The 27,038-nt window shown below is 43.9% G+C and overlaps 1 protein-coding gene across 1 annotated transcript in view; it reads right to left on the bottom strand.

The window, feature by feature from the left end:
- LOC115134218 (intersectin-1-like) overlaps positions 1-27,038 on the bottom strand; it is a 71,172-nt gene that overhangs the window by 2,758 nt on the left and 41,376 nt on the right. Inside the window, 24 exon segments of the mRNA XM_065025856.1 lie at positions 50-223; positions 1,794-1,877; positions 2,437-2,519; positions 2,620-2,741; positions 3,160-3,372; positions 3,607-3,774; positions 4,340-4,438; positions 4,841-5,024; positions 5,292-5,398; positions 5,775-5,896; positions 9,531-9,725; positions 10,304-10,502; positions 10,825-10,992; positions 11,367-11,533; positions 12,035-12,117; positions 19,824-20,029; positions 20,444-20,618; positions 20,775-20,874; positions 20,877-21,102; positions 23,765-23,886; positions 24,305-24,435; positions 24,437-24,505; positions 24,658-24,779; positions 26,786-26,872. Coding sequence (XP_064881928.1) covers positions 50-223; positions 1,794-1,877; positions 2,437-2,519; positions 2,620-2,741; positions 3,160-3,372; positions 3,607-3,774; positions 4,340-4,438; positions 4,841-5,024; positions 5,292-5,398; positions 5,775-5,896; positions 9,531-9,725; positions 10,304-10,502; positions 10,825-10,992; positions 11,367-11,533; positions 12,035-12,117; positions 19,824-20,029; positions 20,444-20,618; positions 20,775-20,874; positions 20,877-21,102; positions 23,765-23,886; positions 24,305-24,435; positions 24,437-24,505; positions 24,658-24,779; positions 26,786-26,872 — 3,406 coding nt within the window.

Here is a 27,038-nt window from a genome sequence, read left to right as displayed (position 1 = left end):
TAAAAAGCTGTTTGTGTGTGTGTGTGTGTGTGTGTGCCCGCAGCCTCACCGTCAGGAGAGAATTGGTCTCTCTCAAACACGGTGACACACAGCACGTCCTGTTCCAGGTCCTTGATGAAGAACTGACAGTTGGAGTTCCACTTGGGGTTGAGCGTGTCCTGCAGGGTCTTGGTGATGTGGCACTGGGAACCCATCGTCACCTCGCAGTACGGGTTGCTCTTACCTGAGAAGAGATCACACCTTAGGGTTGGGAAATTCCACTCACTTTCCCCAGATCCACTGGTTTGAAAGAAATCCTGGTTGAAGAATTCCAAGTTGGAGGATTCCCTCCTGATTCCTAAACCCTCAAACTGGGATTTCTGGAAAAAAACTTTGTCAAGTTACCAGAATTTTACAACCCAATAACAGATTGGCACAGTTGTATAGACGTTTAGAATAGACCAATATGGGTATTCCTCCTCAAAATATTATTTTAACTTCTCTAGGGTAGAGGGCAGCATTCGGAATTTTGGATGAAAAGCATGCCCAAATTAAATGGCCTGCTACTCGGGCCCAGAAGATATGATATGCATATAACTGATAGATTTGGATAGAAAACACTCTAAAGTTTCCAAAAGTGTTAAAATAGTGTCTGTGAGTATAACAGAACTGATTTGGCAGGCGAATACCTGAGAAAAACCCATTCAGGAAGTAGTTTTCTTTTTTGTGTGTAGTTTTCTATTCAATGCCATTACAGTATCCATTGACTTAGGACTCAATTTGCAGTTCCTATGCCTTCCACTAGATGTCAACAGTCTTTAGAAATGGTTTCAGGCTTGTATTCTGAAAAATTAGGGAGTAAGAGCAGTCTGAATGAAATAATTAGGGAGTAAGAGCAGTCTGAATGAGTTAGTTTTTTCATGTGCGCGACTGAGAGAGTGCCTTTCTTGTTTACCTTTTATATTGACAACGTTATTGTCCGGTTGAAATATTATCAATTATTTAGGCTAAAAACAACCTGAGGATTGAATATAAACATCGTTTCACATGTTTCTATGAACTTTACGGATACAATTGTGATTTTTTGTCTGCCTGTTTTGACTGCGTTTGAGCCTGTGGATTACTGAAGAAAATGCGAACAAAACGGAGGTTTTTGGATATAAAGAGACTTTATCGAACAAAAGGAACATTTATTGAGTAAATGAATGCCTTCTGAGTGCAACCATATGAAGATCATCAAAGGTAAGGGATTCATTTTATCTCTATTTCTGACTTGTGTAACTCTTCTGCTTGGCTGGTTACTGTTTGTAATGATTTGTCTGCTGGGCTATGTTCTCAAATAATCGAAAGGTATGCTTTCGCCGTAAAGCATTTTTTAAATCTGACACCGTGGTTGGATTCACAAGAAGTTAATCTTTAAACCTATGTAAAATATGTTTTGTTTTCAGAATTTTTATAATGAGTATTTCTGTATTTGAATTTGGCGCTCTGCAATCTCATTGGATGTTGGCCTAGAGAGATTAGATCTTCCACATACTTGTGCTCGATTAAGCTGGCTTGGTGAAATGGAACCAATGGAATAGTCCCGAAAGGGCAAACACCACCCATCTGGCACTGCAGGCAGGCTCAAAATACTATTTGAACCCCTGCATGTACTGTTAACACTATCATTCTTCTCCCAGTGTACTGAACAGCAATCGACACATGTATTAAAAGGTGGTGTGTGTCACTCTCTCGTGTCAGAGACACACAGATCAAGTGTTGAGATCAACCTCCGGTCTGTGTGTGGCAGGGGGTCATCTCTAGGGACTTACCGTGGGAGCGGCAGGGCTTCAGCTCGATGCCCTCCACAATGTTTACCATCAGCCGGCCGATGCCCGTGGCCCTCTGTGAGCGAACTGCATCGAGACAGACACAAACGTAATGGTCAGACCTAAACGTAATGGTCTGAGACAAACACGCGGCAAAGTCAGAGGAGACAAAGCCAGCATGAAAACACTCAGTGGTCATGAGAGATAGTTTGGTAACACTTTACATGAAGTTGGTCTTATAACTGTGTACTAACACTGTACATACATTCAAAACCAAAATCGTTGTTAGCTCGTTCTTTGCTTCTTAGTGAAATTAAGCCGTTTTTGTTAAAAGTGGAATAAGTAGTCACTATTCCTCAAGTATAACACAGAAATCGCTCAACTCCACAATTCCCACACTACTATGTAGCAACATTTTCATAAAATGTTACTAGCATAAATACAAGGTTACAAAGTTACAAGGGGGTAATAATACAAAGTACTTATATAGGGCTTTTATGAAACCCAAAGATGCTTAAAAAAAAGACACTCATATAAAGTGTTACCAACAGTGCTTTTGAGACCATGGTCTGGAAGGGTAGGTGACAAAGCTGTCCCTCCCAGACACAGTGGGCCTACAGAGGAGCAGAGAGACAGACTGTTATACCCAGGTAAGCCTTCTCCCTCTTCTTCTTCTCTGTCTCGATGAAGAGCTCCGAAGCTGCCTTGATCTTCTGCACCCAAGCAGTCCTGCATGAGTCATCACAACAAGGTCAAAAGAAAGCCGTGGCAATGTGTGTGTGTGTGTGTGTGTGTGTCTGTGACTGCATGCATTCGTCTGTGTGCGTACCTCTCGTTGATGCTCTCTGCCCGGATGGTGTAGACCCTGTCGATGTGGGAGATGTGGAAGATGGGCTCATCTCCCGAGGGATCTGTTGGCAGCTTCACCAACACCTCGTTCAGGAAGATGGGCTGTGGCGGGGGTTAAAGGTCACAACAAGTTCAGAACTCCTGGGGTGCATCGCAATAATATCTCGTCTCGTTCCTGAAGTGCGCACTCGTTTACTACATCCCATAAATCTAAAAGCACGGGATTGGTGCAGGTTTGGGCTCGAGGGGATTTCCACAATATTTCTTATACAGGTAATTTCCTTTCGAATCAGTGAAGAGAAGTGAACAAATGTACAGGAAGGAGAGATAATTGGGATGTAGCCCTGGTCTTGAACATGCCACAAAAACAGCCATACTACTGGATTTGTATGGCAAATCAGACACCCATGACCCACTCAAAACCTCATACGATCCAAATTTGGGTCACGACCCACAAGTTGAGAATTGCTGCCCTATAGGGTGCGGACAATGTGTAGGTTGGGGAGAGGAGAGTACTTACGGTCTTGTACATGCGGTACTGCAGGTGGGACTTGGCACTGAACACCTTGTCGCAGCCCGAGAAGCCCAGGGGCTTGATGATCTGAGTCAGCAGGAGGAAGTCGTTGAATAGAAAACCGTACAGCTCCTTGTTGCTCTTGGCCTTGTAGAGTTTGCCGCTGTGCAGGAACTTGCGCGGGCCCAGGCAGTTGGTCACCGAGTTGAACACGAGTTGCTAAAAGTCGTTAAAGAAAAAAGGCCAGGTGATTGAGTTGGGAGTTGAGTCTGTTTTCACGGTGTGGAAATGAGTCAATTGTGTGTGTATTTGACCTGTGTACATGTTCCTGTGTTTTTCATTGTGTTTTATTTGACCTTTATTTAACCAGGCGAGTCAATTAAGATTTTTTCCCCTTATTTTATTCATAATGATTTGTGTGTGTGTTTGTGTGTCGGTCTCTGTGTGTATTACCTCAGACAGCCCCTCACACTGGACGTGGGCCTGGATCCACTCCAGCCGGTCAGAGTTCTCCTTCTCCCTGACACCCTCATTGACCTGGGAGCACAGCTCCTCAGCCTTCTCCAGAGCCTGCTTCAGATGGCTATGGTCCGGGTGAGCCTCCGGAGTATTCTCTAGGATCTGAGCCGTATCACACATAGTTAGTCAATTTCAGTGTGTGTGTGTGTGTGTGTGTATATCAGTTAAATGTTTTATTTATTTAACCCTTATTTTACCAGGTAGGTTTACTGAGAACACATTCTCATTTACAGCAACAACCTGGGGAATACTTGTTGCTGTACATATTCTTTATCCCCTTACACTTGTGTCTATAAGGTAGTAGTTTTGGAATTGTTAGCTAGATTACTTGTTGGTTATTACTGCATTGTCGGAACTAGAAGCACAAGCATTTCGCTACACTCGCATTAACATCTGCTAACCATGTGTATGTGACAAATACATTTGATTTGATTTTGATTTGATGGTATGAGGGACAGCTTGGGAATTTAGGACACCGGGGTTAACAGAGGAAAGAGTGCCTCCTACTGGCCCTCCAACATCACATCCAGCAGCATCTGGTCTCCCATCTAGGGACCGACCAGGACCAACCCTGCTTAGCTTCGGAGGCTGTGGTCAGGCTTTTCAAATCACATACACTTTATTCAGATGGTGGGAAGAGTGGGTGTGAGAAAACATGTGCACATACATTTTTGATGATGAGGGGGTAGCGCGTCACCCTTTGCATGGGTTTGAGGAGGAAGCTGGAGAGGGGCATTCCCTTACAACCTGGGTCCATGGCCAGTCTCTGTAGGGGAGAGGAAATATTATCAGTATCAGATATCAGCGTAGAACCTAATAACACTCACATATAAATATATATACACAGGAATCACAGTCCCAACCTACTGCTGTGGCTCGGCTACCCTCAAATAAGAAAGTACACTGACGCTAGTATATCACAGTCTAGTCTTGTGGTGTCAGACATCAGGCGAAGAAACCAAGAACGGCTGGAGTCGAGGCTATTCACAGTCAACCAAACAAGAGGCATGAACAAACCGAATGTGCACGAGACACTAGGGGCCAATAAAATATCGATACAAATTAGTCAAACAGAGCTCTGGTCAAAAGTTGTGCACTATATAGGGAATATGGTGGCATTTCAGATGGTGACGCAGGCAACGCGTTCTTTACGACCTTTCTCCATTACCTTGACAAAGTCCTTGAACTCGGGCACCTCGTCGGTCTTCTGCTGGATGAGCGTGGCCCCGTTGAGCTGGCAGCTGCAGAAGCGGATGTAGGGCTGCATGTGGGGCAGCTGGGCTGTCAGAATGTCTCCAATCATCTTCACCGGCATCCGCTCGCCCGACATCTTCTTCCTAACCCTCAGAGCCCTAGTGATGGGGAACCGGAGGAAGGGGGCAGAAGAGAATGAGACGATTGGTGAGTCTGGCTATAGTTCTGAAGTTGTACAGTGTTTGTTTACAAGAATCAATGGCAAAATATAATTACTTTGAAAGTGTACAAATGGATGTACCAATCCCAGATTGCCCCTTTAAGCCACGAGTCATAAAGACCCACAGGAAATCAGCTGCTATCCACCATATAGCTAGTTAAACTATAGTTATGACAACAGGACCAGAGGTGGCTAGGGAGCGTACTTGAGCAGCTTGATGTTACACATGATGAGCTCCTTCCAGTTGACGAAGATCATGGCCACCTCTTTCTCAGTCAGCAGCTCCGACTCCAGCAGAGGCTTCTGAAAGACCTGGCGAGGAAACGTTGACGCAATGTTAACACAAACATTCCGGAAACGTTTGCATGTAATGCAGAAAGGGCAGAGTGTGTATGCTTGGACTGCATGTGTGATCATGTTACCAATATATATACACACACACACACATTTGAATATGGGGCGGCAGGAAGCCTAATGGTTAGAGTGTTGGGCCAGTAACCGTAAGGTTGCTAGATTGAATCGCAGAGCTGACAAAGGTACAAATCTGTCATTCTGCCCCTGAACAAGGCAGTTAACCCACTGTTCCCCGATAGGCCATCGTTGTAAATAAGAAGTTGTTCATAACTGACTTGCCTAGTTAAACAAAGGTAAAAAAAAATAAAACAATTAAATATATAAATATGGTTACCTCGGTGACGAGTTGCAGGTCATTGACATAGTTCTCCTCGGTGACGATGAGCTCGTGCGTGTAGCCCTGTCTCTTCCTCTCAACGGGGGTCAGCATGTCCAGCAGGTGCAGGTCAGCGCACCCTGTGGAACAGGACAACAGCTTCGATCAGCTCCCCACCAACAGCTCAAATACCAACAGTCAATTAGAAACACAATCTCAATGACCCATCTTTCAAACAAACTTCCACAGAAAGCCAATTGCTGTCTCTTTGGACTTTCTGTCTTCAGAGTTCTAGGCATGTAGACTGACACCTGAACAAGTCATTGAAATAAACAATATACACCACAAAATACTTCCCTGGAAAAGTATTTCAAAAATGTATTCACAAGGTGTCGGGTAAAAGGATCTTCCCCTCAAAAGCCAGCCAAACATCATACATAAAAATAAAAAGTTGAAAGAATAATTCTTTAGACCCTAGTAATTTACATTTTTCCAGTTATCTATAAAAGGAAATAAAAAGAAATGGTGGTAGGTCTCTTGCTCAAGTAAACAAACCTTTTGATTTTTAAAATCGGTAAATACATAAAAAACACAAGTCCACCGTTGCCATTGAGCTTTTTAATCATTATACACGTCATTTTCTATATTAAAGACGGCATGACACTTACAAAAAAATGAAAGCCGACTTGTTTGTATACATTTTTCAATTTGTACATTCATTTCTGATCAAATGCTTCAGGACCCAAGAGTAACGATTACATTTTGGATTTGGTTGTTGATTCCATAACATACCAGAAGCAATTCAGTTTATAGTCAGAGTATTGTATATACCGTAATAGTTAGAATTTTTGTTGTGCTTCTCAAACCCGAGTCAGCAACGGAGTACAAACCCCCTTGAAACGGATGAGTCTCAAAAAGACACATTGGGAAAGTCCAACAAACCAATCATAAAGCAGCAAACACCAATACTGTCACATAGTGGAACCAATAGGAACCAAACGGTTATATTAAAAAATATATAAAAAAAGGCGGCATACAGGAATTCCATCTTTGTGTTTTAGAAGAACAATGAAATGACAATACTGTTGTGACAAAAGCAAACAAGATTGATATGGTACCAGTACTTTTCCTTTTGTTTGATGATAATAATAATAATAATAATAATAATAGGTTAAGGCCATAGCTATATAGCCCTAGAACTAGGCATTCCACTCTGTTACAAGGACTACAAATAAAAAATACCATAGTCTTAGTTTTATCTTAGTTTTCATATGTAAACATTGTTAAAAAGCTATTATCGGGAGGCTATTCATTTCATATTTAGTATGTTCATATTCAGCTGAATCACAGTTCTTTTCAATAGGATTTTCTTGACAAAATAACTGCGGAAAAGGTCAAACTAAATGGACATGTTGCTTCTGAGTTTTACGAATGGCAATTGCATAAACCGGTAAAAAATAACTTCAGGAGGGAAGGGGAAAAATACAATACAACATAACCATATATATTTAAAACACTATGCATTATAATTGCATTCATTTATAAAAAATAGACTGTCATGGTATAGTGACTGGGGATTTAGAGTTGTTCAACTTGTGTAGAAATTACACTTCAATAGACATAAATCTAGGAGAAAACACATAAACCAACTCATGAATACAAAACACCCCATATACTCTGAATAATACATAGTTCTGAGGAGACAATAATTGACTTGCTGAGGATATAACATCCTTACTTACTTGGGGTGTGCCATTCAAATCACACAATTACAAGCCTGTGCATACTGTGAGTGTACCATCCCCACTCCACTTGGTGGCTGTGCATTATTTGGTTTGCGTCGATCATAACCCCGTTTCACAAAACGCCACAGCACAAAGTAAACACCCCAGCACCTCCAAACAACAAGACTCGCCCAAAGAACGTTTAGTATGAACATAAAAAAACACAGCTAGATGCGAGTGGATAAATGGACAGGTTCAGTCCCGCCCATAGGTTTGACAGACAGCTTCTCTGTCCACTGTATGAGCTGGCTTTGGGGCAGGGGTGGTCTGGATGTAAGCTACAGTAAATGTAATAAGCTCTCCCTCCATCCTATAACGTGACCCATGTGTGTTTCGGTGACCTTTGAACCCCTAGACTAGCCCATTAGACAGGGTGCTCATGATGAACCAATCCCGGGCTCAGTCGGACAACCAACCCACCACCCATTCCCATATAACCCTTCGGTTTGTGCAGATCTGTAAAACGTAAGCAATGTGGTTACAACCGATCCCGTTTCCTTCAGATCTGCAAACTGTAGGGGGAAGGGGCTTGGGGTTGTCTTTCGGGCCAGGCCCCGGTTGTTTGGTGGGGCCCGTCTGATGCTGTGTGTCATGAATAGTGGGTCTTTCTGTGGAGCTGTGGGTTGGATGGGGGAGGGGTTAGTAAAGGAGGGGAGGGAGAAGTTTAACGTCAAAAGGAAGCCATTTGACTCATTAGTAATTTATTTTTTAAATAAATAGACCAAATCCGTGGTGCGCTGATAAAAAAAAAGCAGAATGATAAAAGCAGAATGTCTAAATCTACCAAAAGAATCAGAGTTCACAGAAAGCCACAAAAGGACCCACTATCCAGTCTCCCATTCATATGATCACTTCCAAGTAGTTCTTTTTTTCAATTTCCTAAAAAAAACATTGAAATGTTTCGATTAATAATAAATGTTTAATTTGTTTAAGTAAATTGTTTAAAAGAATAAAACGGTGTAGGATAAGGAAGCTGCTTGGCAATTTTGGCGAATGCGCCTAACAGTTCGAATATGCGGCCTGCTCTCTGCAGCTTGACTCTTCTAGCCCACAAGGCCAGGTGGTAATCATGTGGCAGTCACATGATCGGGGTGGCTGCATCTCCCATCATCCCACGGGGGCAGTGTTTAGGGGATAGTGGGTCTCTTTGAGGACTTTCAAGGCTGAGTGGGAATGGGCAACATATGAGTCCTAGAAAGAGGAGGAGAACACAGCACATAAGCAAAAAACGCAAACCAAAAACGGAAACAAACCAACAAGACAACAACAAAAGAAAGAAAAATATGCAAATACACGAGCGTGCAGAACTAAATGGACGTCGGTGGCGGACGAGTTCACGAGACGACACACAGCGTGCAGCATAACAGATGAGGTGGAGTCTAACCATGGTACAGTATATGCATGAGGGATGTGGGGGAGGAGGGGGCGTCTACAGGACATTGAGGGAGATGTTAGTGAGGAGGGACTGTACATACAGACACACATCTCTATTCAACTGAGGATGGTACATGATCTGAAAGGTCTTCAAAGAGGGGGCCCATAGGTATCAGTATGATCAGTTGACTACAGATTGTACCCTTGTCAAACACTGTCCCATTTGATTAGATTCCAGAGGTTTCCAGGGGTTTTAGTTGAAATGAATTAGGTTTCGAAGAGAGTGAGAGGATACAAGAAAGATCACGTCTATACAAAGCAGGAGTCCACATCAGTGTATGTGTAAGAGAGAGGAAGGAATGTAATCACAGTACTCGTTATCACCCGTATTGGTGTGTGAGTTTGTGGAAGAGAGAGGAAGGAATGTAGTCATAGTACTCGTTATGACCCGTGCTGGGTTGTGAGTGTGTGTATGTGACTGTGACTGTGTGTGTGACTGTGTGTGTGTGTGACTGACCGTGTGTGTGTGTGTGTGTGTGTGAGAAAGGGTTCAGTATGTACTCAAACTGCTGGGTGTGACAGAGAGGTAGACTTTAGTAGTAGTGTGTGCACTCACATTGTTGGCTGGGGTCTGTGTCGGTGGTCATTTTGACGTAGTTGGAGGGGAAGAGGCCCACGGAACCGTTCAGCTCGCCTTTCCACCAATCAGGGTCTTCCCTGCTCAGCACATTGATGATCTGGCCCTTCCCAAAGGGCAGTTCGTCATCATTCTGCGCCATGTAGTCGTACATGCCAATCACCTGACACACTGCTGGATACACACATACAGATACAAGTGAAGGGTTAGTCATACAACACAAGAGACTTGGGCCCCGTCCACGAGAAAAGGGACAAAAGGCGGTGTTTGATCAAATCTGTGATACTTTGTGGGTAAATTGTTACCGACTGATTGATCTAATAATTATTCGATATTAATGAAGCAAAAAAGGCAATTTGTAGATCAAATCAGTCGGCAATGTCGACCAAACCCCCCAAAAACTTGTGTTTAGGATCTGAGAGGATTGGAATGGGTATTATATAGGCCACTATGGAGACAATTCTACGTATAGCTTATCAGAGGGCAAGGTAGAGCTGCTACCAAATTAATTATACCTATCCAATCCCCTCAGATCCACACAGGAGACTAGGGGTGTAGGGGGCTAGGGGTTTACTCCTGGACAGGACATTAAAACACTACTATTAGGCCCACTGCACAACACAGGCCTCTGTTACTAATAATATGACAGAATGTTCTTGTAAAGAATGTTATTTTAACATGAAAGAATGTTATTATCAAGGACGCTACTATAACATGAAAGTACACAGAGAATGTCTGCACCGTGTTAGTACCCGTCATATGTTGAGTCAAGGAGGGGCCCCAAAGCCCTGGCGGGCCCCCGTCAGATCCCTGCTCCTGGCCCCTACCTGCACTGGGCATTGGCAGCTTGGGGGGTGTGGGTTCTGTGGGCGTGGTCTTACTGGTGCTGGGGCTCAGGAGCTTCACGTAGTTGGCCGGGAACCAGCCAATCTGCCGCTTCTTTCCCCGGGCCTGGACCAATGAGAGGACTTGTGAGTATGAGAGGCCACAGGGGCAGAGCAAGAATTTTAACAGTTAGAAACAGTCCCTTTTACTTGTTTTTAAAGCAAATGTGTGGATGACAATGAATCTACATTACTGTATTGTAATTTCTACATCACTGTCTACGTATAAATTACCATATCACCTTGTATATTAGTACTATATATTAAGACAATTATTGGCACATCTAAGTCCACGTATTAATACAACTTAGTATTTAAACATCTACTACGATATTTCAAGAAAGTGTTGTTGGTTTGTGGTGAGTAGTGTTGAGAGATGGTCCTCCAACCTGCAGCTCCCCTTCCCACCAGCCCCCCGGGTTCTTCTTCCTGATGAGGATGAGCTGGCCTGGTGCCAGGGTGAGCTGCTCGGCCCCCGTGGCCGTGTACGGGGCGATGACCTGGGCTATCTCGGGCTTCTTCCCCAGGCTTCCAGTCTTCCCTGCGGGTCCCAGTCCCTAGAGGGAAGACCGAGAGCTCTGGTTTTACTGGGAGTTAAACAAGGCACACAGTTGGTGAAACGTTAGCTAACGCTGGCCAACTAACATACTCCATTTGTTTTATGTTCACCGTGAACGTTCGCTAATGTTAGGAGAGCGCTTTGGAACGCGTATAAAGTATATTTATATATGTGTATGTATTAACACGGCAAAATCATTTTACTGTCCTACTGTTGTTTTAGCTGTCTGAAACCTAAAAAAGAAAACGAAAATATTTGTATTTATTTTTTAAAGGAGAGCACTTTGGTTTTACTGGGAGAGCTGATCAGACAAACAGGACTGCATCGCAGAGCTTACGAATCGCCACACAAAGACTGTTTTCTAGAAGTTACCTCAGAGTCCTTGGGTTTGACGTAGTTGGAAGGGAATACCCCCGTCTTGCCTGAGACCACGCCCGTCCACCAGTCGCCCTCCTTCTTGGTGACCACGATGACGTCGCCCTGCTGGAAGGTCAGGTCGCCCTGCTCATTGCTCTCGTAGGTGTACATGGCTATGTATTCTGGGAAAACACAACATCTGAGCAACAGGGTCTGTTTATAGACTTTTTTAGTTGTGTTTTACACAGGATTTCATCTAAATGGGTAGAGTAACAGGAACATATTGTGTTCCATGATAAACTCTGTTGTAATTGTTCTGTTTTATATTGTATATATGGTGTGGAACATAGTCTGAGAGAAAGAGTCATTTAAAGCCTAAATCCGATGATAGGTGAAACTGTGCCACTGGTTGCCCCAGGCGTATTTGTTATTGTTTTGTTGAGCTTATCCAAAAGGACATGAGCGTCCAGCGTCACGGTAAAAGTAATCGTAGTACATACTCTGCTGTTCAATCGCACATGCAATGAAATACAATGATGTCAGAGAAAAAAACAACAGCGTTCATTGTTTGAAGTCATTTATTTGTAATATTGCAAACGGACGTTGCAGTTTCACCTCAAGGGATTCCAAGCGTATGCTGAGCTGTGTGTGTGTGTGTGTGTGTGTCTAGGGCCATCACCCACCTTCTCCTGGGTCCATGGACTTGGTAGGGGACGGGGTGGGTCTCTTCATGATCGGGGGGCTGTCGGACGAGCCAGACTCAATGCTGCACCAGAGAGAGGGCAAACAATCACTCAGACAGCCAAGCCAGTGGATAATATAACAATACATTCTAAAAGGGGGAGGGACTAAAGCCTTACACAGAGAACTTGGCCATTGAGGTTTCAATAAAAAAAACATAATGATGTCACGTCATTCCATGGCAGCCATGTTGCTCCCTCCTAGACAATATCAAGCAATAGTAGTTGTGGATTTACTCTAAAGTTGGCTGAAGTCTGTCCTGCTGACCAGGTCACCCACGCAAAATAGGTTTTTAACCTCAAGCGTCTTTCCTGGTTGAAAAGGCCGGACAAAGTTGAATGACTGTTTAACGGATGCCCCCGCCTCAATTTTCTCCACTCCACAAACAAATCTAAATCAGATGTGTTATATTTTGGCCAATATATGTTTATAATGAGCTGTCCGCTCTCCCTTGAGGCTTTCCCAAGTTGATGCCCAACAGACCAAGCAGCCTCAGATCACACGCTCAGATCATGTTCAAGCCTCGGATTGGACAGTGAAACACACACGCTCGCACCTGCAGGCGACGTGCAGATGTTTCATTTCTCTCTCATACAATCATGGTTGAAGCCAGCACAAATTCCTACTAATTTATGTGTCCAGGTTAAACGTGGGACGTCCCTGACTATAAACAAACAGTCGGTTAAATTCATGGTTATTGCATCATTTTCAGATCTATTAGAAGCGAGTAATAGACGAAACAACAATGTAATTTAACCAATTGACTGGCCAGAGATCAGGGCATTCATCAGAAAATACGCAGCGCAAGCTGATAGTATTTTGGACAACCAAATTGAAGTCAAAATGATTGATGAAATCGAAGTGTGTCAGCTGTATGGTGATTTGCGATTCATAACTTACATTTTACTGGTACTACCAGTAGTAGTAAGGCCAACCGATAACACCACGACGGAATGCGTTTGAAGTGATGATGCGCCGCCGAGAACAGCTAGCGTGTCCAGCAAAGTACATCGCCAGTGGCACGCACGCACTGCGCAGATCCGCAGGTGTGGGCTTTTCGTGGCAGCCAGACGAGACAATAGAGGAGGATGTGGTGAACAAGGTTACTGGGCTTGAATTTAGTCACGCTTGATCTACAGTTGAAGTCAGAAATTTACATACGCTTAGGTGTAAGTCATTAAAACTCGTTTATAAACCACTCCACAAATTTCTTGTCAACAAACTATAGTTTTGGCAAGTCGGTTAGGACATCTACTTTGTGCATGACACAAGTAGTTTTTCCAACAATTGTTTACAGACAGATTATTTCACTTATAATTCACTGTATCACAATTCCAGTGGGTCAGAAGTTTACATACACTAAGTTGACTGTGCCTTTAAACAGCTTGGAAAATTCCAGAAAATTCCGTCATGGCTTTAGAAACTTCTGATAGGCTAATCAACATCATTTGAGTCAATTGGAGGTGTACCTGTGGATGTATTTCAAGGCACACCTTCAAAATCAGTGATTCTTTGCTTGACATCATGGAGGAGAAAAAAAGAAGAAACCAGCCAAGACCTCCGAAAACAAAATTGTTGACCTCCACAAGTCTGGTTCATCCTTGGGAGCAATTTCCAAACGCCTGAAGGTACCACGTTCATCTGTACAAACAATAGTACGCAAGTATAAACACCATTGGACCACGCAGCCGTCATACCGCTCAGGAAGGAGACGCATTCTGTCTCCTAGAGATGAACGTACTTTGGTGAGAAAAGTGCAAATCAATCCCAGAACAAGAGCAAAGGACCTTGTGAAGATGCTGAAGGAAACAGGTACAAAATAATCTATATCCACAGTCAAATGAGTCCGATATCGACATAACCTGAAAGCCCGCTCAGCAAGGAAGAAGCCACTGCTCCAAAACCACCATAAAAAGCCAGACTACGGTTTGCAACTGCACATGGGGACAAAGATCGTACTTTTTGGAGAAATGTCCTCTGGTCTGATGAAACAAAAATATAACTGTTTGGCCATAATGACCATTGTTATGTTTGGAGGAAAAGGGAGGCTTACAAGCCGAAGAACACAATCCCAACTGTGACGCACGGGGGTGGCAGCATCATGTTGTGGGGGTGCTTTGCTGCAGTAGGGACTGATGCACTTCACAAAATAGATGGCATCATGAGGCAGGAAAACAATGTAGATATATTGAAGCAACATCTCAAGACATCAATCAGGGAAGTTAAAGCTTGGTCGCAAACGGGTCTTCCAAATGGACAATGACCCCAAGCATACTTCCAAAGTTGTGGCAAAATGGCTTAAAGACAACGTATTGGAGTGGCCATCACAAAGCCCTGACCTCAATCCTATAGAAAATGTATGGGCAGAACTGAAAAAGCATGTGCGAACAAGTAGGCCTACAAACCTGACTCAGTTACACCAGCTCTGTCAGGAGGAATGGGCCAAAATTCACCCAACTTACTGTGAGAAGCTTGCGGAAGGCCACCCAAAAAGTTTGACCCAAGTTAAACAATTTAAAGGCAATGCTACAAAATACTAATTGAGTGTATGTAAACTTCTGACCCACTGGGAATGTGATGAAAGAAATAAAAGCTGAAATAAATCACTCTCTGCTATTATTCTGACATTTCATATTCTTAAAATAAAGAGGTGATCCTAACTGACCTAAGACAGGGCATTTTACTAAGAATAAATGTCAGGAATTGTGAAAACCTGAGTTTAAAATGTATTTGGCTAAGGTAAACTTCCCACTTCAACTGCATATAGATTGATGCTTCCAATTGTGCAAGTTATAAACAACATTTTTTATTTAGTTGACGATAGGCTATACTCGGTCTGGATTTATCATCTAAGGAGATGATTGTGGACTTCAGGAAACAGCAGAGGGAACACCTCCCTATCCACATCGATGGAACAGTAGTGGAGAGGGTAGCAAGTTTTAAGTTCCTCGGCATACACATCACAGACAAACTGAATTGGTCCACCCACACAGACAGCATCGTGAAGAAGGCGCAGCAGCGCCTCTTCAACCTCAGGAGGCTGAAGAAATTTGGCTTGTCACCAAAAGCACTCACAAACTTCTACAGATGCACAATCGAGAGCATCCTGGCGGGCTGTATCACCGCCTGGTACGGAAACTGCTCCGCCCACAACCGTAAGGCTCTCCAGAGGGTAGTGAGGTCTGCACAACGCATCACCGGGGGGCAAACTACCTGCCCTCCAGGACACCTACACCACTCGATGTTACAGGAAGGCCATAAAGATCATCAAAGACAACAACCACCCGAGCCACTGCCTGTTCACCCTGCTATCATCCAGAAGGCGAGGTCAGTACAGGTGCATCAAAGCTGGGACCGAGAGACTGAAAAACAGCTTCTATCTCAATGCCATCAGACTGTTAAACAGCCACCACTAACATTGAGTGGCTGCTGCCAACACACTGACTCAACTCCAGCCACTTTAATAATGGGAATTGATGGGAAATGATGTAAAATATATCACTAGCCACTTTAAACAATGCTACCTAATATAATGTTTACATACCCTACATTATTCATCTCATATGTATACGTATATACTGTACTCTATATCATCTACTGCATCTTTATGTAATACATGTATCACTAGCCACTTTAACTATGCCACTTTGTTTACATACTCATCTCATATGTATATACTGTACTCGACACCATCTACTGTATCTTGCCTATGCCGCTCTGTACCATCACTCATTCATATATATCTTTATGTACATATTCTTTATCCCCTTACACTTGTGTGTATAAGACAGTAGTTTTGGAATTGTTAGATTACTTGTTGGTTATTCCTGCATTGTCGGAACTAGAAGCACAAGCATTTCGCTACACTCGCATTAACATCTGCTAACCATGTGTATGTGACAAATAAAATTTGATTTGTTTTGTGAGGCTTTTTTCCAATGCTACGTTAAATTTGGCAGACCTAACTTGATTGACCCTCTTTCTACAAGGCCTAGTCTATGATAGCAAAATATTCATACAAATATGATTAGACCTAACGCCTTGGCTATGGAGATGCATTCAGGTAATGAACTTATTATTATGCATCAATATTTTAATTTGATTACAATTATTTATTGTCAATCATTCTTTAATTTTTTAGGCAAAACAATTAAGTATTCAATCCCTCCCTATCCCAGTCTGCTGTCCCCACATGCTTCAAGATGGCCACCATTATTCCTGTACCCAAGAAGTCAAAGGTAACTCAACCAAATGACTATCGCCCTGTAGCACTCACCTGCTTTGAGAGACTAGTCAAGGATCATATCACCTCTACCTTACCTGCCACCCTAGACCCACTTCAATTTGCTTACCGCCCCAATAGATCCACAGATGATGCAATCGCCATCACTCTGCCCTATCCCATCTGGACAACAGGAATACCTATGTATGAATGCTGTTTATTGACTATAGCTCATCATTCAATACAATAGTACCCTCCAAGCTCATCATTAAGCTTGAGGCCCTGGGTCTTAACCCCGCCCTGTGCAACTGGGTCTGAACCCCACCCTGTGCAACTGGGTCCTGGACTGCCTGACGGGCCGCCCCCAGGTGGTGAAGGTAGGAAACATCACCTCCACTCCGCTGATCCTCAACACTGGGGCCCCACAAGGTTCCGTGCTCAGCCCCCTCCTGTACTCCCTGTTCACCCATGGCTGCGTGGCCAAGCACTCCTCCAACTCAATCATCAAGTTTGCAGACAACACAATAGTAGTAGGCTCTGGGAGTGTGGTGCCTGGAAAACAACCGCTCACTCAACGTCAACAAAACAAAGGAGATAATCGTTGACTTCAGGAAACAGCAGAGGTGCACCCCCCTATCTACATCGACGGGAGGTGGAAAGCTTCAAGCTCCTTGGTGTACACATCACTGACAAACTGAAATGGACCACCCACGCAAATAGTGGTGAAGGCAGCACAACAACACCTCTTCAACCTCAGGAAGCTAAAGAAATTTGGCTTTTCACCTAAAACCCTCACAAATTTTTACAGATGCACAATTTAAAGCATCCTGTTGGGGCTGTATCACCGCCTGGTACGGCAACTGTGATAATGCATTAGGCAGACTGCACCACCCTCTTGAAAGCCTTGCAGTGGTGCAGTCTGCCCAATGCATTACCGGGGGCAAACTACCCGCACTCCAGGACACCTACAGCACCCGATGTCACAGGAAGGCCAAAAAGATCATCAAGGACATCAACCACTCGAGCCACTGTCTGTTCACCCCGCTACCATCCAGAAGGTGAGGTCAGTACAGGTGCATCAAAGCTGGGATCGAGAGACTGAAAAACAGCTTCTATCTCAAGGCCATCAGACTGTTAAACAGCCATCGCTAGAGGCTGCTGCCTATTGGTATAGACTAGGAATCACTGGCCACTTTAAGGAATGGAACACTAGTCACTTTAATAATGTTTACATATCTGGCATTACTCATCTCATATGTATATACTGTTTTTCTATACTATTTGACTGTATCTTAGTCCGTTCCGCTCTGACATTGCTCGTCCATATGTATATAGACTTAATTAATTCTTACTTAGATGTGTGTGTATTGGGTATATGTTGTGTAATTTGTTAGATATTACTTGTTAGATATTTCTGCACTGTCGGAGCTAGAAGCACAAGCATTTCACTACACCAGCAATAACATCTGCTAATCACGTATGTGACCAATAACATTTGATTTAAGTAGATTAATGAACTGATAATACATTACTTTTTCTCTCAATATGATAGAATACTGCATTCTATTATACATCAAAATAATGTTCATTAACGTTAACTTGTGTATTAACAATAATAATCTGAAAATCAGTCTGAAATTGAATATTTCTCCTATTGTTCATGTCCATATAATGTGGTAAAGTACTGTTATTCCTTATACACTGAATGTTTCGTTTTTTTTGCTCGCTCGCCTCACTTTTCTGGGGGAAAATCCGTTAAACAGTGAATCAATTTTGTCTGTCCTAAGGGTTGAATAAAAATACATGACTATAAATATACATACAGTGGGGAGAACAAGTATTTGATAACCTGCAAAATCGGCAGTGTTTCCTACTTACAAAGCATGTAGAGGTCTGTCATTTTTATCATAGGTACACTTCAACTGTGAGAGACAGAATCTAAAACAAAAATCCAGAAAATCATATTGTATGATTTTTAAGTCATGAATTTGCATTTTATTGCATGACATAAGTATTTGATCACCTACCAACCAGTAAGAATTCCAGCTCTTTCTTTAAGAAGTCCTCCTGTTCTCCACTCATTACCTGTATTAACTGCACCTGTCCACACACTCAATCAAACAGACTCCAACCTCTCCACAATGGCCAAGACCAGAGAGCTGTGTAAGGACATCAGGGATAAAATTGTAGACCTGCACAAGGCTGGGATGGGCTACAGGACAATAGGCAAGCAGCTTGGTGAGAAGGCAACAACTGTTGGCGCAATTATTAGAAAATGGAAGAAGTTCAAGATGACGGTCAATCACCCTCGGTCTGGGGCTCCATGCAAGATCTCACCTCGTGGGGCATCAATGATCATGAGGAAGGTGAGGGATCAGCCCAGAACTACACGGCAGGACCTGGTCAATGACCTGAAGAGAGCTGGGACCACAGTCTCAAAGAAAACCATTAGTAACACACTATGCCGTCATGGATTAAAATCCTGCAGCGCACGCAAGGTCCCCCTGCTCAAGCCAGCGCATGTCCAGGCCCGTCTGAAGTTTGCCAATGACCATCTGGATGATCCAGAGGAGGAATGGGAGAAGGTAATGTGGTCTGATGAGACAAAAATAGAGCTTTTTGGTCTAAACTCCACTCGCCGTGTTTGGAGGAAGAAGAAGGATGAGTACAACCCCAAGAACACCATCCCAACTGTGAAGCACAGAGGTGGAAACATCATTCTTTGGGGATGCTTTTCCGCAAAGGGGACAGGAAGACTGCACCGTATTGAGGGGAGGATGGATGGGGCCATGTATCTTGGCCAACAACCTCCTTTCCTCAGTAAGAGTATTGAAGATGGGTCGTGGCTGGGTCTTCCAGCATGACAACGACCAGAAACACACAGCCAGGGCAACTAAGGAGTGGCTCCGTAAGAAGCATCTCAAGGTCCTGGAGTGGCCTAGCCAGTCTCCAGACCTGAACCCAATAGAACATCTTTGGAGGGAGCTGAAAGTCTGTATTGCCCAGCGACAGCCCTGAAACCTGAAGGATCTGGAGAAGGTCTGTATGGAGGAGTGGGCCAAAATCCCTGCTGCAGTGTGTGCAAACCTGGTCAAGAACTGCAGGAAACGTATGATCTCTGTAATTGCAAACAAAGGTTTCTGTACCAAATATTAAATTCTGCTTTTCTGATGTATCAAATACTTATGTCATGCAATAAAATGCTAATTAATTACTTAAAAATCATACAATGTGATTTCTGGATTTATGTTTTAGATTCCGTCTCTCACAGTTGAAGTGTACCTATGATAAAATTACAGACCTCTACATGCTTTGTAAGTGGGAAAACCTGCAAAATCGGCAGTGTATGAAATACTTGTTCTTGCCACTGTATATAAATAATGGTTTTGATTAATAATAATACTCCAATAATAGATTATATTATTACACACACATATATATACACACAAACATACATTATTGATAAATGTGACTATGGAGAGGGACAGTTTCATCCTCATTCTCCTCACCTCATGGACTTGCGTACGGGGCCAGAGATGAGCTTGACGTAGGACTTGGGGAACCAGCCCCGCTGGCCCTGCACCTCGCCGAACCACCACATGTCCTGCTGCTCCAGCACTGTGATCACGTGGCTCTTGTTGAAGTTGAGGTGGTTGTCCTTCTTGGCCCGCCACGGGTACAGCGCCTGGGCCTGCAAGCCCTCCACCTTCTCCCCCTGAGAGATGGAGGAAGAGAGAGGGGGGTGAAACAGAGAGCGAGAGAAAGGAATGGGGAGTGGGAGAGGAAGAGTGTGAGAGAAGGAAGGGAAGTACTACAGAACCTCTATGTGCTGTTTCTAAGTCCTGCTCTTCATTCATCTGACAGTAGAACCGCAATGCTTCAGGTAGAGTCAATATCATTCTCCTGCTAGGCCTAGGTGATATGTTCCTGTGCTCCTCAGAGTCATCTAAACTGAGTGTTACAATCAAATGTATTATTATTACTATTATTTGACTGATGTGTGTACTTTGTATTTAATTGTTGCATGTTGCAAGGCTCATTTGTAAAAGAGACCTCGGTCTCAAGTGTGACTCCCTCTTTTTAAATAAAAGGGTAAAAAAAAAAAAAAACATTTAAAAAACGACTGTACCTGTCCCAGGACGGGAGACGGAGAGGAGCCAGTGAGGGTGGCGGGTGTGAAGGCAGAGCGCTGGCGCAGCTGGCCCCCGGGCCCGGCACTGGGCACAGAGAGAGATGGCTGGGTGGGCCAAGCGTCCCAGCCCTCCCCAGTCTCAGTCTTCTCTACAGAGCTGGTGGACGGCCATCTGAGCGGAGAGAGGCACACAGAGTTTACCAACTCAAACTCTGATTTCTCTTCAATTAATAACCTGGTGTAGGTAAGACTATGACTGAAAAACACTTGTATTGCATTTTAATGTATTGAGTGCTGTGTGAGAGGAAGGGTTGGAACTGTCACTCACGTGGTGCTGAAATCTGCCCAGTTACTAGATGCAGAGGAGGAGGAAGAGGCGGGACCAGGGCCAGGGCAGGGACCAGGGGCAGGGGGAGCTGTTGCCGGGGAGGGGTTGCCATTGGCTGGCTGGGTGGCGTGGGTGTGGTGGAGACGGCGGTGGGTGTGAGCCGTGAGGCCAGTTTGGGCGCAGCGCCCGTGGTGGCAGCACTGGCCCGCAGGCTCATGGGAACCTCGGTTTCTGGGATCTTCTCTGCGTAGTTGGCAGGGAACCAGCCCGTCTTCCCCTTCAGCTCGCCGCCCAGCCAGCCTGGCTCACCTGTCTGGGACTCGTCCACCTGGGGGGCGAAGGTCAAAGGTCAGCTCACCATCATAGCACTACAGAGCCAAAGAAGACTATAGAAATGACTCAAATGAATAGAACGGATATTCTCATTTAAGTCATGCTGGGATGAGTGGACCGGGTGGGCCATATTGAGTGTACCTTCTAGTAATTATATTTCTATGCCAAGAACAACCCACAACCCCAGTTCTCAGGGATCACACTATCCATTGGACCTTTTCCTTTAACCAGCTACAGGCTCATACCTGACAGCAGGGTTAGGATCAATTCTATTTCAAATTAGGAACATGTACTGAAAAGCTTTGTTGAAAAGCAATGGGGAAATTCCTGAATTGACTGAGTTGAAATTGAATGGACCCCAACTCTGACTGACAGAAAAGGCGAGTAGTCTGGACCAAGATAGTGACGAGCCAACACAGGATTAGATTGATAAATTGTGGGGAAACAAATTAAATTAAGAGCGGTTACAATAAATCCTGTGGACTAGGGTTGCCCAGCCATGTGTGGTTATTCCTTATTTAAAACATACGACAGAGTGGTTGGACCACTTTTGGAATGGATGTTCGCGATTCACAAGACAAGTTGAATATCACCGCTTCCTTTCCAAGCATGCGGATGGTCATGAAGAGAAGCTGAGAGAATAAGAATGACAGTGGATGGCTTTGGGGCTGCTTTGTTGAAGGAGTACTTGGTGAAATGGGATCAAATGTGTCTGTATGATCGTCTCATTCTCTGCAGCTTACAAAATGCCCTTTCCAGTAACCAACGTAGAGGCACGCTTGTATAGATGTATAATCATATGCCCTTTGAGAACAAGTGTGTATCCTCCGAGTATACTGACCATATAACGGATATACAACCACAAACATGCAACCCAACGGTTAAATTCTTTAAGCGCTTATGAAGAGATGACAGCAGTTGAGATGGACACATGAGATGGACCAATGAAAGCAGGTGTTGGGATCACAAGTGAGCAGCTGATTGGACAGTGGACCTGCACTTACCCACTCCCCTTTCACCTTCAGGTAGAGTGAGCAAAGTCGGGAGAGAGTCAGAGTTAATACTCACATGCACGCATGCAGGCAGACACACACTCAACTAGGGGTCAGCATGGCCGATTAATTGGGGCCGATATCAAGTTCATATAACAAATCGGTAATTTGCCTTTTTGGAGGCCGATTATCGCCTATTACATTGCAATCCACGAGGAAACTGTGCGGCAAGCTGACCACCTGTTACGCGAGTGCAGCATCAACAGGATCTTGTGGCTACAAGGAGCCAAGGTAAGTTGCTAGCTTGCATTAAACATATCTCATAAAAAACGAATCAATCTTCACATAATCACTAGTTAACTACACATGGTTGATGCATATAATCAATGCGGTGCCTGTTAATTTATCATCGAATCACAGCCTAATTCAACTTCGCCAAACGAGTGATGATTTTAAAAAAGCGCATTCGTGAAAAAGTACATTCTTTTGTACCTAACCATAAACATCAATGACTTTCTTAAAATCAATACACAGAAGTATATTTTTTTAAACCTACATATTTAGTTAGAATAAATGCATGTTAGCAGGCAATATTAACTAGGGAAATTGTGTCACTTTTCTTCCGGTCAGTGCAAGCAGAGTCAGGGTATATGCAGCAGTTTGGGCCACCTGGCTCGTTGCGATCGATGTTTCTTTCTTCCTAACAAAGACCGTTTACATAATTATGACATAACATTGAAGGTTGTACAATGTAACAGCAATATTTAGACTTCGGGTTACCACCTGTTCGACAAAATACGGAATGGTTCCGTATTTTACTGAAAGAATAAACGTTTTGTTTTCGAAAAGATCGTTTCCGGATTTGACCATATTAATGACCAATGGCTCGTATTTCTGTGTTTATTATAATTAAGTCTATGATTTGATATTCGATAGAGCAGTCCGACTGTGCGGTGGTAGGCAGCAGCAGGCTCGTAAGCATTCATTCAAACAGCACTTTACTGTGTTTGCGAGCAGCTCTTAGCAATGCTTGAGGCACAGCACTGTTTATGACTTCAAGCCTAACAAGTCCTGAGCCTAGGCTGGCAATACTAAAGTGCCTATAAGAACATCCAATAGTCAAAGGTATATGAAATACAAATGGTAGAGAGAGAAATAGTCGATGCGTCATAATTCCTATAATAACTACAACCTAAAACCTGGGAATATTGAAGACTCATGTTAAAAGGAACCACCAGCTTTCATATGTTGTCATGTTCTGAGCAAGGAACTTAAACGTTAGCTTTTTTACATGGCACATATTGCACTTTTACTTTCTTCTCCAACACTTTGTTTTTGCATTATTTAAACCAAATTGAACATGTTTCATTATTTATTTGAGATTTTATTTATGTATTATATTAAGTTAAAATAAAAGGGTTCATTGTTCATTCAGTATTGTTGTATTTGTCATTATTACAAATATATTTAAAATTGGCCGATTAATCGGTATCTGCTTTTTTTGATCCTCCAATAATCGTTATCAGCGTTGAAAAATCATAATCGGTTGACCTCTACACTCAACCACACACTTCCTGGTTCATATAGACTAATCACTTTACATAAACCTCCATAACATACACACAAATGGTGCTTGGCAGGAGTGATTGACAGCTTGCCTCTCACCATGACAATGTCTCCGGGGGTGATGGTGATCTCATCGTGACTGCGGGCATCAAAGGGGTACAGCGCCCGGTAGAAGACCACCTTGACCTTGTCCTGGTTGAACCCAGTCACCGGAATCTTGTCTGCAGGGAGGAGACGAGGAAGGGAGTTAGGAACACAGGACAGGGTCACATCTTTCTCTCTCACCCACAGAACCAGGCACATCCAAACCTTCTTAGAACGTCTACAGTAGGACCTCTGATATTTGAAAATGTTTGGAATGGATGTCATTCGGGAACACTGAAATACTCGAGAATACTTAAACACTGCATTAAACTTTTGAATTGTGTGAAATTTGAATTGTGTGAATTGAATCTACATGCATTTCCTAATCATTTATTCAGATACCTACAGCACACATTTTGGTTGTCTGATTTAATTGTCCCAGTTCAACAGTGCCCCTGGTCAGTCCAGAAATCGAAGGATTTGTAAATCTGAGGTTCTACTGTATGCACGCTCTTTCAAGGCTTCTCTGTTATACATTTGAATTTTGACACGTACCGCCCGTGGGCCATGGGCTCTGGTTCATGAGTTTCCCTGGTTCAGGCTGCTGCATGAAGAGCTGGTTGAGTTTGTCCTGCATGTCCTTCTTAGTGCGCCCCTCCTCCTCACTCACGCGTTTCATCCAGGGCTGGGGGTGGGGTGGGGGCCTCCACCGTGCCCTCATCTCGCCACGCCAGGCCCTCGTCAGTGGCAGACAACCTGGGGAGAGGAAAGGGGGTGTTAAGAGGTAACCTCTAAAATGACTGGATCACAGTGATGGGGCTGCATCCGCGTAACCCATACAGAATGAGCGGACATAGGAACAGCTCGCTCACACATATGGTGTCCTGTGCGCAAACACACACACACACCTTCCGTCTGTGAGCTCGGCGGACTTGGCCCTCTCCTGGGCGATGGCGTGGATGTTGATTTCTCCCTCCAGGTGATCCTTCTGCTTTTGCCTCTGCTGCTTGCTGTGGATCTCTCGGAGCTCCTGCAAGGCAGCGTGGGATAGAGGAGGACCGGTGAGGGGGAAGTGTGGGCGGGGTCGCCGGGACTCAACACAACACTCACATCACAGTGAGGCGTCAGCCATTTTGTGCCCTGTAAGCGCCATTATGATCCCAGCCGGGCTCAGTTACCAGATGTAAAGTCTGTGTTTAGTCTACTGCTTCCTTCCATTTAATCTCATCTCGGTGTTTTCTCCAATTAATGCTGGGCTACTACTACTACTGAAATGTAGGTGTCAGTTGGATTTTTGGGGCGGACACACTTGCACAAAACATGGCCGCCACCACAGTGCGTTCATGGGAGTTGGACAGCTCTCGGAGTCTGGCGAGTGCTGCACATGAACCACCGAGGGAGGGTTAAACAAGCCCTGGGTTACTACGGCAACACTGACACCACTGGAACTGGAAGATTGCAGTGTTTCAGCGCTCCGGGGTGAAGTTTCCCTTAGGTACAGATCTAGGATCAGCTTCATCTCCCCCAATCCTAACCTTAACCTAGTAGGGGAAAATGCAAAACTGACCTATGATCAGCATCTAGGGGCAAATTCTCTCTGCTCTGGTTTGAGCACCAAATGGAAACACTACTGGTTAAAGCCAAGTGGTACCAACCAATCACAGAGAACATTCATGGCTCTGGGAGAAATCTGAGCCAAACTATGATTCTCAAAAGCACACAGACTGATATGGAGATCAGTCAAAAGAGTTGAATGGGAAATTCACAAGGATCATAGGTAGGTGTAATTCAAACCCATCGTCTCTAAAGGGTTAAGAAAGTCTTAATATACAGTCTGAGCAGGGAATTAAGTTCTGAGGACTTGATTTTCCTGAATGAATTACTATCAAGATCATTAATCAGTATTAGATGCAACACCATGCAACCAAAGGTTTCACCCCCATATGTTTAGTTGGTGTGTCATCAACACATGGGGCTGGAGAGTGATGTACATTCAGGAAAGCAAGATTTGTTTAGTATTTGGTTAAAATGGTAAGAGATGCACGACTGACTGAGAAACTGTGAAGATTTCTTTAAATAGTCTCACAATAACAAATTGAGGGTCATTTTCATATCGCTTCAATCTACTGATAAATGACATTACCCTGTTCACTACCTTGTTCTATATTTCTTTACTGTACCAAGTCTTCAATTAGCCTATGTCTGTATGGATTTGGTCTCCCAAAATAGTAGGCCCTACACCACAGTTCACTATTAAATAAATACATCACTAACACTAGGTCACTCACCCAGTAGAAGGACTGTACAGCCGCAAAGCGTCGGTCGAGTGTGCTGTTTTTAATCTTGTCCTCCTGCCATGTAATTAAACAAAGGCATTTCATTTCTTTCCAATAAGACAGAGTGCCTTACGAGTCTTTTGAGAAGTGTTTTTGTGCTTTCAACAGATGTTTACTAACGCAACAAGCTTATGTCTTAATGGTTTTTTGGGGGATTCCAAATAGGTAAATGTTGTCCTCTCACCGTAACCAAAACTACAAAGCCTGACAACTTAAAGCTCAAGTGCTAAAGGAGCTCAAAAAATATAAAATTGTCATTGATTCAATTTAATAAAATGAAATAGAGAAACAACCAGGTTCACGCACATGGTGGCTAACAACATCGACCGGAGCTGTGTCCCAGTATACACTTGCATACTACCTAGTGTGACCCAATTGACTCTGGTCTTGGCAACGCATACTAAATAGTATGCTAGTGTTTTTATTGGGCCCTAGTCTAGAGGGTTGAGGAGGCAATGAGAGAGATATACTCCAGCACCACCCAGAGGACAGATAAAGGAGGGAAGCGGCAGCTGGCATTTATTAACTCGCTGCAGGGCTACCGAGGCTAAAGCTAAAGACGCTCAAGCGGAAGGACAGCATGGCTTGCTTTGACCAGCCCTTCAAAGGAAGCAGAGGAGTGGTAAGGGGGTTGGGGTGGGGGAGCGCAGGGGGGAGGGCGTGGAGGAAGAGGAGGAGGAAGGGGAGGCAGTAGGGACACCTGCAGGTAGACGTCTATACGCTGCAAACAGGCCAGGAGGGCCGAGAGACAGTCCAGCAGCATCTGGTCCACCGAGCCCCCCTCGGACTGAAAAGAGACACACAGGGACCCCAAGGTCAAGGGTCAGATAGAACAGCAGCAGTGCCACCGAGGTCAACAACAAGGTCGTGTTCATTATGCACCAAACAGAAAGAAACAGACTGAAAAAGGGAGGGACTACCTGCCCAATAAGGAAAGCACATTTTTGTTTTCC

Source organism: Oncorhynchus nerka, linkage group LG2 (assembly GCF_034236695.1).
Source record: "Oncorhynchus nerka isolate Pitt River linkage group LG2, Oner_Uvic_2.0, whole genome shotgun sequence".
NCBI classification, from domain to species: domain Eukaryota; kingdom Metazoa; phylum Chordata; class Actinopteri; order Salmoniformes; family Salmonidae; genus Oncorhynchus; species Oncorhynchus nerka.
This window is presented reverse-complemented; position numbering and strand designations above follow the sequence as displayed.